The sequence below is a fragment of the Stegostoma tigrinum genome, chromosome 10 (assembly GCF_030684315.1).
Source record: "Stegostoma tigrinum isolate sSteTig4 chromosome 10, sSteTig4.hap1, whole genome shotgun sequence".
NCBI classification, from domain to species: Eukaryota; Metazoa; Chordata; class Chondrichthyes; order Orectolobiformes; family Stegostomatidae; genus Stegostoma; species Stegostoma tigrinum.
The window spans coordinates 79,866,710-79,882,230 of NC_081363.1; the positions used below are offsets into that span (position 1 = coordinate 79,866,710).

Sequence of the window (15,521 nt, forward strand, 5' to 3'; positions counted from 1 at the left end):
GAGAGTTGTTTGCTCATGGACTCCTAATAGTGTCTTGATGGTATCTGGTTGTTCAAATGTATCTGAGTAGTGAAGACCTTAGATCTTAACAATGGTGATCTGAATTGTATCGCCAAAAGTTGGCCTTTATACAGATTGTGTTATGTGCATGACCTGAGCATCATCAATTAGAACTCTTTTTAAAAAATCAATCACTTTGTTTGGCTTGTCTAGTGTTGGACTTTGAGAAATTGGAAGATTCTGAGAGCGATTCAATGTCACCAAATCCTTCTGAGATGTGCAAAGCAAAGAGGACCCAGGATATGGACTTAGATGTACAGTGCGACAGTCCTCAGAAAGACACTGCAGAATGTCCATCAGCAGAACTACAGACAGCTGCAGAGTCTAAAAATACACCAAAGCTGATTGAGATAATTTCAAATTGTAATTGGGAAGCAGAGCGTGCAAGCATCCTTAAAGTAATTGCAAGCCATACTGTCAATAAGGGGACCGCAGAGAAAATACGTACTGGCAACTTCCTCGTTGAAATCATGCCAAATTGTGAAAACAGCCAAATCCTTTCACCTGACGGTGTACCAATTTGTAGCTCCTTGGTGAAGATTACTCAGCCAGGAATCGGGGAGAGAGAAGGAAAAATGTCAGTTCACACAATGTCCATTCAGAAGGTTTCCCCATCCACTGGGGGCAAGCTGCCAGAAACTCGACTGATTGCACCAAAAGAAACACCCTTCAGTCATACAACAAGGAAGAGTCAGCTAGCAAGCTTTCGTTTAAGCTCGCATGCCGCTAATAAGGGGAAGCCAGTATCTAAGGCTAATTTGCACGCTTCTTATAAGACCGGCTTGATCCAGGTATGTAGAACGAGGGGAGAGGAAGATGCAGTTCACGTAATGTTTAAAGCTGTAACACCTCAGGTGTAAATGAGTTGGAGTTTATTAATTCATAAAACAAATCTAGATCAAGTTAAATATTAATTTCTATAAAATATTTTTGATTTTTAAAAGGATTTCTGTTGACAAAATTTCCTAGCACTGGTGGACCTTTTGGGGCTACTGAACAAGTTTTTCCATGTTTCCATTCTCTCATTATTTCTTTGATTAGGTCAGTGGAAATGAAAATGGTGAGACAAAGTTGACACTAGGTCAGGTTGGAGCACTGCATTCAGTCAATAAGGTGATTGCTAACCTTAAAAGGAATTTGAAGTCCACTGAATTACTTGAAAAGTCTTTCTCAGGTACAACTGTCTCTTCAAACTCAGCTCAACTTGCCTCGAAGCAACCAGTTTCTTGCACCACATCTAATGACAGCAAAGTATCTCAAAATACCATTGATGCTGCTCCTGTTAACAAAACCACAGGTAAGAAGGATACCCAAAAAATTTTCAGGTCAACAAACCATGGATTAATAGCTGCTTAGAAGTAGTGAAGAGTGCAAAGTTGTGATACAGGGATCTAAATGATGTGGACTAGGATATGATGGCCGTTTATTAGATAGTTGTGAATTTAACTCGAGTTAAAAATGAAGGGTTCAGTCTCTTTTTCAATGATGTCATGCTACACAGTCTTTCAGTTTCCTGGGGTAGGCAGAGTGTAGGCTGTTAGTTGTGGCATTCCTCCTTAATATTGAAGGACACTGCTCAGTGAAGTAACTCATGACACTGTCTTCCTCGTAGGGAATTGGCATAACTCAGCACCACCAGGAACAGTGCTGTGCAAATGAGTTTCTCCTTTTTCTGTTTGCTAAAAGTACAGGTTTATAATGCATTGTATGGAGTAGTGAAATTATTGGAGATGAGATGATTAAATTGTGTGTTGAGGTAGTTGACTTTGGTTATGGTGTTGTCTGTTGTCTAGTTTAGGAGGGGAGTTGGTCTTTTAATGCTTCAGTATTTGAGAGGGAGCAAAGTAGTGAATACTAAGATGGAAAGTCTAAGGACAGCATAATGTTAGGACTGCAGCAGTTGAAAACCACCCTTTTCAAGGGCAATTAGGGATGGGCAATAAATGGTGGCACAGCCAGCGACACACACCTACTGAATTAATTAAAAAAAAACGTCATTACTATTTTCTTCTGTTTGTCAGCCAGTACCTAGCCAATCTGGCCAGCTGCCTGACAGGATAGCTAGCAGCAGGTGGGTTAGCAGCTGAAGATTGGCAGTCTGGCTGGAGATTGGGGTGTGGGATCTAACCTTAGTGATGGATTGGATTGGAGTTTGCCAGACAACAAAGAAAGAGGAGAAAAGCAAGATTTTTGTACCAGAGACTGGCTGCCAATAACAGCAGTAAGAGGAAGCCGCAGTTGGTCAAAGGAAAGCTGGAGGCTTACTTGAGGGCTGGTGGAGCACTGCTCATCCTCCTGCCTCTCATGAAGTATTCTTTAAACGAAGAACGAACCTGGTGTAGCTTTTATTTTCCTGCAAGAATGGATTTTGTATTGTGTGGGTGATGGGAAAATTTGGGCTTACTTTGGTACACTTTGAGACATGTATCCATGAACCTGCCCCAACATGCTTCAGTGAGTTTGGGAAGAATGGGTTTAATGGAGAGCAAATTCCAGAAACCTTCCAGATTTAATAATGTTACAATTTACCATGCTTCTGACAGCTTTCGGTACTGTTCATTATAATCAGATAGCAATCATTTGCTTTGTTCCACTTATTGCGCACCTTCCTTTCTTGTTTTCAGGGAGTCAAGCAATACCTGATAGCTACACTCGCCTTGTAATAAAGAAAGATGGAGATTTGCAAAAGTCAGATTCCTGCTTCAGTTCATTGCAGCCGATGCTTGGTGGGCAGCAGGATGGCACTCCGTTAGCCGCATTACCAGCAGTCGGCATTACTACACCAACCAGTACTTCTCTGATATCAACAGTAATGGTTATGGCAGCTGCCCCAAACACACACCCTGTTTTAGCTGGTCAGCCACAAAGCAATATCATGATTGTTTCAGTAACCACAGGTAACTGCTCCCCAAAGACCACAGGTGCAATAAAGCCACTACCCTCTGCATTGCTGGCAGTAAAGAAACTTTCCAAGCAGAGTACTCTATCTACAAGTGAAGTTGAAACTCCAGCAAAAAATACAGCAACAACTCTAGTTGCTGTGATCTCTGCAAGCGCTTCAGGAGTCAGGACAATGTTATCTCCAGTGATCTCCCCCAGCTCTTCTAGCATGACCACTGTTGCTCTAACCAATACTGTGAATACAAGATCGACCATAATGTCTGTATCAGCAACACCAAATTATACCACAGGTATGCTTCACTTTTACTTACATGGCTGTACAATTGTGAAAGTTGGCATTTGAGTTAGATTTCTGTTTGTTTCATTTGTAAGATTTGAGGTCACCAATGAACAGGATGTATGTAGAGAGACAAGACGAAATTTTAACACCGAGGTCTGTCAAGGGCTGAGAAAGTTTAAAATAGTGAAAATCCCTTACCTGTGACAAATGTACCTATGATTTGATGCACCTGGAGGCTGGCAAGTAAAATTGGGAGGGAGACTGGTGATTATAATATGTTAGTGCCCCAGATTTTAGCAACACTTTGGTCTTTAACGGCAATCGGTTGTGTTTCATAGGATTTGGGAAATCTGGCGACTGAAGAGAAGAGATAGCTGCCAGTTCAAGCTTTTCTAGAATTACTTGTGTGCCAGGATTTTTTCCTGTCCAAACCTTGCAAAACTGATCCGAATCCCTCAGTTAGATCACTACTATACCCCTGCATCTCAAAACATCCTCATTTAGCCCCAGATGGTTGCTGGGAGAAATTCAACACTTTTCTGGATTCTCTCAGTTGCTGCATCCTGTACGTGTTGGTGTATAAATGCCCATTTGAAATCCGTAATCCATGTCCCCATCATGTTATCCATTCCCTGTGCTGCTGCTTTTCACATCTTTCTTACCCCTGCATATTTATCTCCCATGTTCATGTTCATCAAATAACAAAATTTCACTGAACACTGCAATGAGGATTGGAGCTGTAGACATTCTTAAAATTGGAATATTGGCTTTAGCCAATTTGTCTTTCAAAAGCAGTTTATTCAAATAAAAGGAAAGGACTGCAGATGTTAAAGATCTGAAATGAAAACAAAATGCTGAAGAAACTCAGGTGTGGCAACATCTGTGGAAAAGAAACAGCATTCACATTTCAAGTCTAAAGAGTTCTTGAACATAATGTTAACTCTTGCACAGTTCCTGCCAGACCTACTGAATTTCTCCAACTTTTGCTGACTTTATTTGAGGATATTTAAACTTCCATGAACTCAATGTTTTACATAATGTGGCCACACTCAAAACATTTAGTGTTGCCTGATGCACTGAGTGCCTGTGTCGAGTAAGTAGTATGTTCCTGAAGTAAACTATTTAAGGAAAATTAGAAAATATAATTTAGTTAAACTAATTTAAAACCATTCAGTGGTACAGTCTCATCTTCTACTTTGCCAATTACTAATAATTCTAACTTTTTCATGAGACGGGATAAAGGAAAACCTGTTAACTTTTGGGGACTTGCTTCCTGATACCAAACTCCAGGTTTTTTTTCATTAGTTATGAGATATAGATTTTGCTGGATAGGCCAGCACTTACTAATGGTGCCAACCACCCTTGAAGTTGGTGAGTTTCTTCCTTGAACTGCAATTTTGATCTCCTTATTTTGGAAGAGGTGCTTTTACCATGGAGGAAGTGGTAATGAAAGCTTGTACTGAGGATGCTAGGAGAGACTTATAAATAGAGATTGGGCAGACTGGACCTGTATACTCTAGCGTTTCAAAGAATGAGAGGTGATCTCATCGAGATCTACAAAGTAAAGATGCAGGTAAGATGTTTACCCTGGTTGGGGAATCTAGAACCAGGAGTTGCAATTTAAAATAAGGGGAATGTACTTAACACTGAGATGTGGGTAGTGACTGTTTGGAATTCTCTGCCCTAGAAGACTGTGGAGGTTCAGTTTTTGAGCATACTTAAATTGGAGGTTGATAAATTTTGATTGACAAATGGTGTAAAGTCTATGGAGAAAGCCTAGGTAAGAAGCATTGACGATTCTGTTTGGCCATGATTGTATTAAGTAGTGGGGAAAGCCTCAACAAGCTAAATGGCTTACTTCTGTTCCTATGCTCCTAACTGATGCAGTGTTGTTTAAAAAATAAGTTCCAGGGTTTAAACCTAGCATATTGCTATTCCTTCTCATGTAATTTCAAGTCAGAATGATGTGTGACTTGGGGAACTTGCAGGTGATAGTGCTTCCTTACATCTACTGCCCTTGCCCTTCTGGGTTGCAGAGATCACAGGTTTAGAAGGAACTGTTGAATTGTTGCAGTGCATCTTGTAGATGTTACACATTAATATCACTGGGGTGTTTGGTGCTGAATAGAATGAATGCTGAAAGTGGTGGATGGGATGCCAATCAAATGGTCTAGTGTGTTCTTTGTTGCACTGAGCTTGAGTATTTTTGGAGCTGCATGCATCCAGGAAAGTGAAGAGCATTTTTGCTCACAGTCCAGAGTTGTGCCTTTGTAGTTGGTGGACAGACTTTGGGTGATTAGAAAGCTTCGATATTCCTCGCCTCTGACCTGCTTGTAGCCACACTGTTCATATGGCTAGTCCTTTGTTAGTTTCTGATTAATAGTGCCACTTGGGATATTGAATGTCAAGGGAAAATGGTTCGATTCCTGCTTTTTGGAAATGGCCTGACAGTTGTAAGATAAGTGATAATGGGAACTGCAGATGCTGGAGAATCCAAGATAATAAAATGTGAGGCTGGATGAACACAGCAGGCCCAGCAGCATCTCAGGAGCACAAAAGCTGACGTTTCGGGCCTAGACCCTTCATCAGAGAGGGGGATGGGGTTAGGGTTCTGGAATAAATAGGGAGAGAGAGGGAGGCGGACCGAAGATGGAGAGAAAAGAAGATAGGTGGAGAGGAGAGTATCGGTGGGGAGGTAGGGAGGGGATAGGTCAGTCCAAGGAAGACAGACAGGTTAAGGAGGTGGGATGAGGTTAGTAGGTAGGAGATGTAGGTGTGGCTTGGGGTGGGAGGAAGGGATGGGTGAGAGGAAGAACAGGTTAGGGAGGCAGAGACAGGTTGGACTGGTTTTGGGATGCAGTGGGTGGAGGGGAAGAGCTGGGCTGGTTGTGTGGTGCAGTGGGGGGAGGGGACGAACTGGACTGGTTTTGGGATGTGGTGGGGGACGGGGAGATTTTGGAGCTGGTGAAGTCCACATTGATGCCATTGGGCTGCGGGGTTCCCAAGCTGAATATGAGTTGCTGTTCCTGCAACCTTCGGGTGGCATCGTTGTGGCACTGCAGGAGGCGCATGATGGACATGTCATCTAAAGAATGGGAGGGGGAGTGGAAATAGTTTGCGACTGGGAGGTGCAGTTGTTTATTGCGAACCGAGCGGAGGTGTTCTGCAAAGCGGTCCCCAAGCCTTCACTTGGTTTCCCCAATGTAGAGGAAGCCACACCGGGTACAATGGATACAGTATACCACATTGGCAGATGTGCAGGTGAACCTCTGCTTAATATGGAAAGTCATCTTGGGCCCTGGGATAGGGGTGAGGGATGAGGTGTGGGGGCAAGTGTAGCATTTCCTGCAGTTGCAGGGGAAGGTGCTGGGTGTGGTGGGGTTGGAGGGCAGTGTGGAGCGAACAAGGGAGTCACGGAGAGAGTGGTCTCTCCGGAAAGCAGACAAGGGTGGGGATGGAAAAATGTCTTGGGTGGAGGGGTCGGATTGTAGATGGCGGAAGTGTCGGAGGATGATGCGTTGTATCCGGAGGTTGGTGGAGTGGTGTGTGAGAATGAGGGGGAATCCTCTTTGGGCGGTTGTGGCAGGGGCGGGGTGTGAGGGATGTGTTGCGGGAAATGCGGGAGATGTGGTCAAGAGCGTTCTCGATCACTGTGGGGGGAAAGTTGCGGTCCTTGAAGAACTTGGACATCTGGGATGTGCGGGAGTGGAATGCCTCATCGTGGGAGCAGATGTGGCGGAGGCGGAGGAATTGGGAATAGGGGATGGAATTTTTGCAGGAGGGTGGGTGGGAGGAGGTGTATTCTAGGTAGCTGTGGGAGTTGGTGGGCTTGAAATGGACGTCAGTTACAAGCTGGTTGCCTGAGATGGAGACTGAGGGGTCCAGGAAGGTGAGGGATGTGCTGGAGATGGCCCAGGTGAACTGAAGGTTGGGGTGGAAGGTGTTGGTGAAGTGGATGAACTGTTCGTGCTCCTCTGGGGAGCAAGAGGCGGCGCCGATACAGTCATCAATGTAACGGAGGAAGAGGTGGGGTTTGGGGCCTGTGAAGATAACTTGTCACTTGCCACTTTCAGGTGAAACCTGAATGTATCTGGGTCCTGGTGCATCAGAGGAAATGTGGCGAGTACTGAACACTTCATGATCAGCAGTGAATGTCCCCACTTCTGCCTTTATGTGGAAGGAATGCCATTAATAAAGCAACTGAAACTGACTACACATAATCTGATGAACTCCTGCAGTGATGTCCTGGGGCTGAAATAATAGATCTCCAACAAGTAGAGTTATACTCCATTGCTAGCTCCACTTTCTACCCACTAGATTGGGCCCAAAACGATTTGATACCTCCATATTTGTATGAAGTTCCTCACATTAGCCCCGTAGAAAGCCCCATTTAGTCCAGGAAGGTCTGCCACCTATGAAGATAGGTGTAGGCTGTATTGTTCCATTGGCTTTGAATATTCATCCAGTATTTATTTCACCTAAGTGCACCATTATATCCGTTTTATTGCTTTTCCCCCTCTTACCCTGAAGAGCTTGCCGGTCTGTCGCCAATATCTGACAAATGCTGACCCAACTCTTTGATACCTCACTGTCGAGCTGACTGTTCCATTTATGCATTATTTAAAAGTTGTCATTAAAGTGTAGAAATTGATTGAATGAATCAAACTAACTGATGTGGTGTTTTATAATGACAGGTCTACCTAGACAGCCTGAAGCTGCCAATTCAGTTCAATCTGATTCTTCTAAAGCTGTGAAAACCAATCGACCACGACTGCTTTTGATCCCAGCACAGTCTGGAACATCATCTGTCCGGCCTGCCCAGAACCTGCAACTTTCATCTGGGCAGAAGATGATACTACAGCCCCTTAGATGTCCAGCTGGAAACCTCTTCCGACACCCAAATGGCCAGATCGTCCAACTTGTTCCTTTAACAAATGCTACTTCTGGGACTCGCCCAAATCTCCACCAGATGGTCACGTTTACCGTACGGAATCCAGGTGTGTTCTGTCTCTGATTCTTGGTACAGACTCGTTGAGGATTTTTTTAAAATGAGAAATGAACTTATTTTGAAATAAGCCCACATTTTGCTTAATGCAAGTTAAAAGAACTGCTGCAAAGTATTCTGGCAGTGATCTCGCCTAGTTATTCCTCCTAATGTAGTGACTTCTTTGGAAACTATAAGTGATGATCGTGGCACCTGTTATTGGTGAAAATGTTAGAGGGCACATTGTAAAATAAGTATAAAGTCAAAAGAATAACTTAGTGTAACTTACTACAGAGAAGACCATGCTTGGCAGTGAACAGTGAAGTTCTTCAAACTCCCTGGATATCGTTTGAGATTTTGCCAAGGAGTTTGATACAATGCCACGTGAGGCTGTTTATTGATGTGGAAAGGCATGTACTCGGTGAGCAGTTAGAGTTGGTTTCACAGCTGGTTGTATCAAAGGTGTTCGAGGTGAACGTCTGGCTTGGATTGAGGATTGGCTGTCTGACAGAAGGCTGAGAGTTGGGATAAAAGGCTCTTTTTCGGAATGGCAACCGGTGACAAGTGGTATCCCTCAGGATTCAGTGTTGGAGCCACAGCTGTTCACTTTATATATTAATGACCTGGATGAAGGGACTGGGGGCATTCTGGCGAAGTTTGATGATACAAAGATAGGTGGACAGGCAGGTAGTACTGAGGAGGTGGGGAAGCTGCAGAAAGATTTAGACAGATTAGGAGAGTGGTCCAGGAAATGGCTGATGAAATTCAATGTGAGCAAATGTGAGGTTTTGTACTTTGGAAAAAAGAATACAGGCGTGGACTATTTTCTAAACGCTGAAAAAATTCATAAAGCAGAAGTACAAAGGCATCCGGGAATGTTGGTCCAGGATTCTGTAAAAGTTAACTTGCAGGTAGAGTCCATGATTAAGAAAGCGAATGTAATGTTGTCGTTTATCTCAAGAGGGTTGGAATATAAAAGCAGCGATTGTGCTTCTGAGGCTTTATAAGGCTCTAGTTAGGCCCCATTTACAATACTGTGTCCAATTTTGGGCCCCACACCTCAGGAAGGACATACTGGCGCTGGAGCGTGTCCAGCGGAGATTCACACGGATGATCCCTGGAATGGTAGGTTTAACATACGATGAACGGCTAAGGATCCTGGGATTGTATTCATTAGAGTTTAGAAGGCTAGGGGAGATCTAATAGAAACTTACAAGATAATGTATGGCTTAGAAAGGGTGGGCACTGGGAAGTTGTTTTCATTAAGCGGGGAGACTTGGATCCGTAGGCACAGCCTCAGAATCAAAGGGGGTAAATTTAACACGGAAATGAGGAGACATTTCTTCAGCCAGAAAGTGGTGGGCCTGTGGAACTCATTGCCACGGAGTGCAGTGGAGGCCGGGATGGATAAATTCTTGATTTCTCAAGGAATCAAGGGCTACAGAGAGAGTGCGGGTAAGTGGAGTTGAAATGCCCATCAGCCATGATTTAAATGGCGGAGTGGACTCGATGGGCCAAATGGCCTTACTTCCACTCCTATGTCTTATGGTCTAAAGGAGCTGTTTTTGGAACAGTGCTGAACTATGAAGGGGGTAGTTCAAGGATTGGTGCTGGGAACTTTTAATTGACATTGCATGACAATGGTTTGGATATGGGGATGGAGACGAAAGTACCAATTTGCCACTGATGCATTAGGAAGAATTGCAAATTGAAGGGATGGAAAAGACATCCATTTTGATTAGGAAGTTGGGCTGAGAAATGTATTGTGTGTGTGGAGCTGCCAGAGGAAGTGGTGGATGCTGGTACAATTACAACATTTAAAGGGCATCTGGAAGCCAATATGAATAGGAATGGTTTAAAGGAATATGGGTCAAATTCTGGAAAATCGGTGTGGATTAATTTGGAATATCTGGTTGGCTTGGACGAGTTGTACTGAAGGGTCTATTTCCAATGAACTCAATGACTGACAGTAATAATTTAAATATTCAAACTCATTCAAACATAATTATGACTCAAACTATGGGTTTGTTTGCCAGTTTTTCCCACTGTTCCCATATCCCTTGATGACATTACTATCCGGAAAGCCATTTGTATCTTTTTGAATGTGCTCCGTAATTGAGCTACATGGAGCAGGGAATTTCAAAGGTTCACCATCCTCTGAGTAAAGAAATTCCTCCTTAAAGAGCCTCCGTTCTAGACTTGCCAGCCAGAGGAAGCAATTTTGAGTGTTTCAATGCCATCGTCCCTCATTCTTCAAAACTCTCGACCCAGTTTCCTCAATATCTTCTCTTGGGAGACTCACACCATCCAGCTGGAATTAGAAATAGGGTTAAATGGCATTAGTTTACACACTAGGCATATAAAATGTTGGATGTAATGCTGAGCCTTCACAGAGCATTGTTTTAGCGCCAACTGGATTGATATGAGATTTCAGAAGTCGGTTTTGTATTCAGTCTTTAAACTCTGGGGTTAGCCAGATGGGGGACATAAATAATCATCTTTGGTGTTGTATGCCTGTCCTGTAGAGAATTGTTCTTTTTATTTTGGAGTGAAAAGCATTTCAAGGTGGTAGGAGAATACTTTCACCTCCATGAATGACACAAAACAGATAAGTCTTTAGTCTTACTTACGTGATAACATAAGCACTTACATGCTAAATGTTGCTACATTTGTTTAAATTCACCATGAATTAATGATTGCTGGATCATCAAAAGTGATTCTTATATTTTCTCAAATGTGAGCACAGTTTTGTTTTATGTCTGAGCACAATGATGAAAATATTGTAATGGTGCAGATAAGCACTTCATGGAATTTTAATTGTTGGACTTTTCTACCTCAAGTAGTAGGTATAGGGAAATGTAAAGATTTGATACAAACAGAAACAGAAATTGGTGGAGAAACTCAACAGGTTCTGGCAGGATCTGTGGAAGGAAAACAGTTAACATTTGGAGTCACAAAATTGGTCACTGAACTCAATGTTAACTGTTTCCTCTTCACAAATGCAGAAAGACCTGCTGAATTTCTCCAGCAATTTCTTTTTTCTGTTTCAGATTTCCCGTATCCTCAGTTCTTCATAATGAAACAAAGATTTGATACTGAAGTTAGAATGACAGCACTAGCGAGAAGAAGTGTGCAGTAGACCCTGACATATAATAATATGTAATTGGATTGTGTAAACTTCTGGTTTATTTTCAGTGTGGAGATCTTGAAATTCTTTAGTTAACAATTTCTTTTCACACTTCAGGATCCACAGGAGGAATCCGCTTCCCTACACCTACAAAAACGTTGGCAACACCTCCCAGCAGTAATGCTCCAAGTCGTATTGTTCAACCAGGGATAATACCACCAAGAGGAAGGCCACGTATTATTCCTTTTACGAAAGCCATTCCTGTTCCGTTAAAGGTGTCGTCTGTTGCTACACCTGTTAATCCTGTGGGCATGGCTGTTCCCATTACAACCACGCCACAGACAGAGTTTGTAACTGTTAATGCAGCCACTAATCCTGTTGATGCGACTAGTAATCCTGTCTGTGCAAGTAGTCTGGTTCCCTTACAGCCAATGGGATTTGCTTTACTGCAGTTACCTCCAGGGCAGAAAATTTTACCAAACACCATCATAACTACTGGGGGGCCACTAAAGCTTGTGAGTCCTCAACCTGGTGTGCCTTTGACTAAAAAAACAGATGGTGAGAAAGACCGTACAGGAGAGAAATCTGAGAACATTTCCAACCAGGATAGCAGTAGCACATCAAAAGAACAGCTGACTGAATCTGGCCTTGAGGATATTCATGTTGCAGGCTCTGAGCTTGTTGAAACAACAGTGACTGAAAACTTACCTGGAGAGGACCATGTATGTGCTGACCCTTTACCAGAAACTAAATTGGGAGACAAGTCTGAAGCAGCACCTTCTTCCCCTTCATTGAGTGAGGTGGATGATGAGGTGGAAGATCATTCTTTGCACAAGAAAGCTGGACTAGAAAAGTTTACCCCTGCAGAGCTGGCTGACCATTCGTACACCATTGAAATGCACAATGTGAAAGATAATGAGAATGAAAGTTCTTTACAAGAAGATACCATGGAACCTGAAAAAGATTTGGTTGCTGAACTAGATACCTCAGAATCTAACACTCTAATAGTTGAAAAGGAACCAGACAATACGTGCAAAGAGCAAAATTGCCTGCAAGATGAGATAATGGAGGTGAAGACAGAAAACTGTAGCAGAACAAATGTGTCTGATACTTCCTTTAAATGCAAAGAGGATATCCAAAATGATTCAGAGAATGAGGAATTTGTGGGCCTTGATTTGGATCTGCAGTATGTAAACAATCTGGAATCAGATAAAGATTCAGACTCTCCGAGTGACATGGAGGATGGCGAGATTCCAAGTGACATAGAGGAGATTGACATTGAGAAAATGGTGAGTGCTTTCATTAGTTGGTGACATACTGGCTTCACATTATCTTACTATGTAGGCTTTGCTATGAGGGTAATTTTGTTATTGTTCCTATTTAATACGTGGGTTATGGTATTTTTTAATTAACTTAGGGGTAAACTTTCTGCAGACATTAGGTGTAAATCCACTAAGGAACAGTTGGGTAACCAGTTTATCTTTCAACTGACCATTTCCAATTGTGCACACAAACTGAGAATCATCTTGCCTCCAAGTAGCCATCTAAATCATTTAAGGATGCCAAATCACAACCACAACTTAATATTAGGTAGGTCAAGAAGGCATACCCCAATTCAGGCTCAACTGCTGTGGAGCTCAGACCCCTCCCTAGCTTTTAGTGTAGGTGAACTAAAGCTTTAAGTGAGCACTTCAGTTCTAATATAAGCACAGTGGGCATAAACAAAACTTGTTTTCTTCACCTGTGTGGTGGTGAGCTGCTTTTGTCAACTAGTGCTGTCCATTTTGATCTGGTTGTGGGTTTGTAAGGAGTTGTCTAAAGAGCTTTGGTGAATTTCTGCAGTGCAATTAGTCAGTGCTGCAGGGAGTGGTTGTTTATGAATTTGATGCCAATCAAGGTACACTGCTTTGTCCTGGATGCTGTCAAGCTTCTGAAGTGTTGTTGGAACTGCATTCATCCAGGCAGCATTCCATCATTCCACTGTGCAAAGAGATGAGTTACTTGCTGCAGGATTCCCTAACCACAGGATCTATGTAGCTAGTCCAATTCAGATTTTGTCCAGTAGTAGCTCCCTTGATGATGTTAGCGGGGATGCGGTAATGGTAATGACATTTGACTGTCAAGGGGTTAGATTTTCTCTTGTGGGGAATGGTCATTGCCTGGTATTTGGTACCAGTGTTACTATCCATCAGCCTAGATATTGTGCAGGTCTTTTGCATAAGGACATGGTTTCCTTTAGTATCTGAGGAGTCATGAATGATGCTGAACATTTGTGCAGTTGTCAGTGAGCATCCTGCCTCTGACCTTACGGAGGGGAGGTTATTAAAGCAACTGAACTTTTGTCCTTGGATACTATGTTCAGTAACTCCCGTTGTGATGTCCTGGGAGTGAGATTACTGACCAGCAACAACAACCATCTTCCTTTTTGTGCTAGCCTTGACTCCAATTGGTAGAGAGATTTCCCCAATTCCTATTTATTCTAGATCCGTTAGGGCTGAATGGATGCAAACTACTTGGAGGACTGTAAATCCTCCATTACCTCTGTAATTAAAAAGGCTTTCATTTGACTTCAAAGTAAAAGAAACACTTTAGTGAAAAAGACTGTACTTCCTGCTAAATGGTCTTCATGAGCTTACTGTTACTCAGTAGCTAGTGACATGTTGCACCTTTTAGTTCTTCAGTCACACTGGTACTATATATCGTAAATCTATTAAGATGAGGCTTCTAGTGTAAAACTTAATTCTGTAAGCCAAAAGTTGTACATAAATGATTTAACAAAGGGAGCCAATTCAGAAACTTGTTCCAGAACCAAAGTTGCTGGAAAAGCTCAGCTGGTCTGGCAGCATCTCTGAAAGGGAAAAAAAATCAGAGTTAACATTTCGGTTCCAATGACCCTTCCTCAGACATATTCCCATTGAGCCAGGCTACATTCTTGGATGCCAGCTCTTTGAAAGATGCTTGTTATCAGTGATAAAAGCAAAATGCTTTGGATACTGAGAATATTAAAGAAATATTGGAATTGTTGAAATTACTTGGCAGGACTGCTAGTATCTCTTGAAAATGTTAACATCTGGATTCAGATATTTATCTATTACTGAAAGATGTGAAGTCAAGATTAGGGTCTTAAGAGCCGTGGGAGAGAGTTTCATCTGCTGGTCTGTGTGATTTGTACCTGCTGCATACAATTGTGAAAATAAAGGAGACCAAATGAAAATGAGAACTGCATTAGACACTGCTTCCCCAGGATTTCCTAATCCAGTTTATCGAGCTTGCCTGCACACTGGCACCAACCATTTTAATGATCACCCCATTTTAATGCAATTGATTGTTCATTGGAATTGCGAAATTGACGCAATCAAGATACAAACTATTACAAAATCTGATTTTTTTTACAAAAAGAAACTATACAGACCACTTGGCAGCCAAATTACTGGAAGCTGAATGCATACATGCATGCGAGCTGTCCTGCACACATGAGCTCACGCAAGGTGGGCGACCTGTCGCACAGATGGGTCTAGCAACAACCTGACAGGCCCTTCACAGAATCACACTTTACAGACAATGCCCCGGATTATCACTATCTCTGGGTATGCCCTGTTGAACGAACAGGATGGACCAACCAGAGGTTTGTGGTGAGTTATACAGTTAGGAAGGAATTGCTCTGGGACTCCTCAACATTGCCTGTAGACCCCCATGAAGTTACATGGTACAAGGTTGAACATGGGGAAGGGAATCTCCAGCTGGCCATTTACCATCAGTGTACAACTGATTTAGTTTTCCCTCATGTTGACACTGCTTGGAGGGTGCACTGAGAGTGGTAATAGCATTGAACATACTCTGGGTGTGGCATTTAGATTAGATTAGATTCCCTACAGTGTGGAAACAGGCTCTTCCACCCAACAAGTCCATACTGCCCCTTGAAGCATCCCACCCGTCCCCATCCCCCTATAACCCACACACCTGAACACTATGGGCAATTTAGCATGGCCAATCCACCTAGCCTGCACATCTTTGGACTGTAGGAGGAAACTGGAGTACCTGGAGGAAACCCACACAGACACGGGGAGAATGTGCAAACTCCACACAGACAGTCACCCGAGGCTGGAATCGAACCTGGGTCCCTGATGCTGTGAGGCTGCAGTGCTAATCACGGAGCCACCATGCCACCC

At 42.9% G+C, this 15,521-nt stretch overlaps 1 protein-coding gene across 7 annotated transcripts in view; it reads left to right on the top strand.

Moving 5' to 3' along the window:
- mgaa (MAX dimerization protein MGA a) overlaps positions 1-15,521 on the top strand; it is a 127,384-nt gene that overhangs the window by 88,799 nt on the left and 23,064 nt on the right. For all 7 annotated transcript variants that reach the window (XM_048537820.2, XM_048537822.2, XM_059649296.1 and 4 more), the window contains exons 13-17: positions 214-851; positions 1,102-1,357; positions 2,685-3,251; positions 7,936-8,238; positions 11,470-12,641. In XM_048537820.2, coding sequence (XP_048393777.2) covers positions 214-851; positions 1,102-1,357; positions 2,685-3,251; positions 7,936-8,238; positions 11,470-12,641 — 2,936 coding nt within the window. The remainder of the gene's footprint in view (positions 1-213; positions 852-1,101; positions 1,358-2,684; positions 3,252-7,935; positions 8,239-11,469; positions 12,642-15,521) is intronic.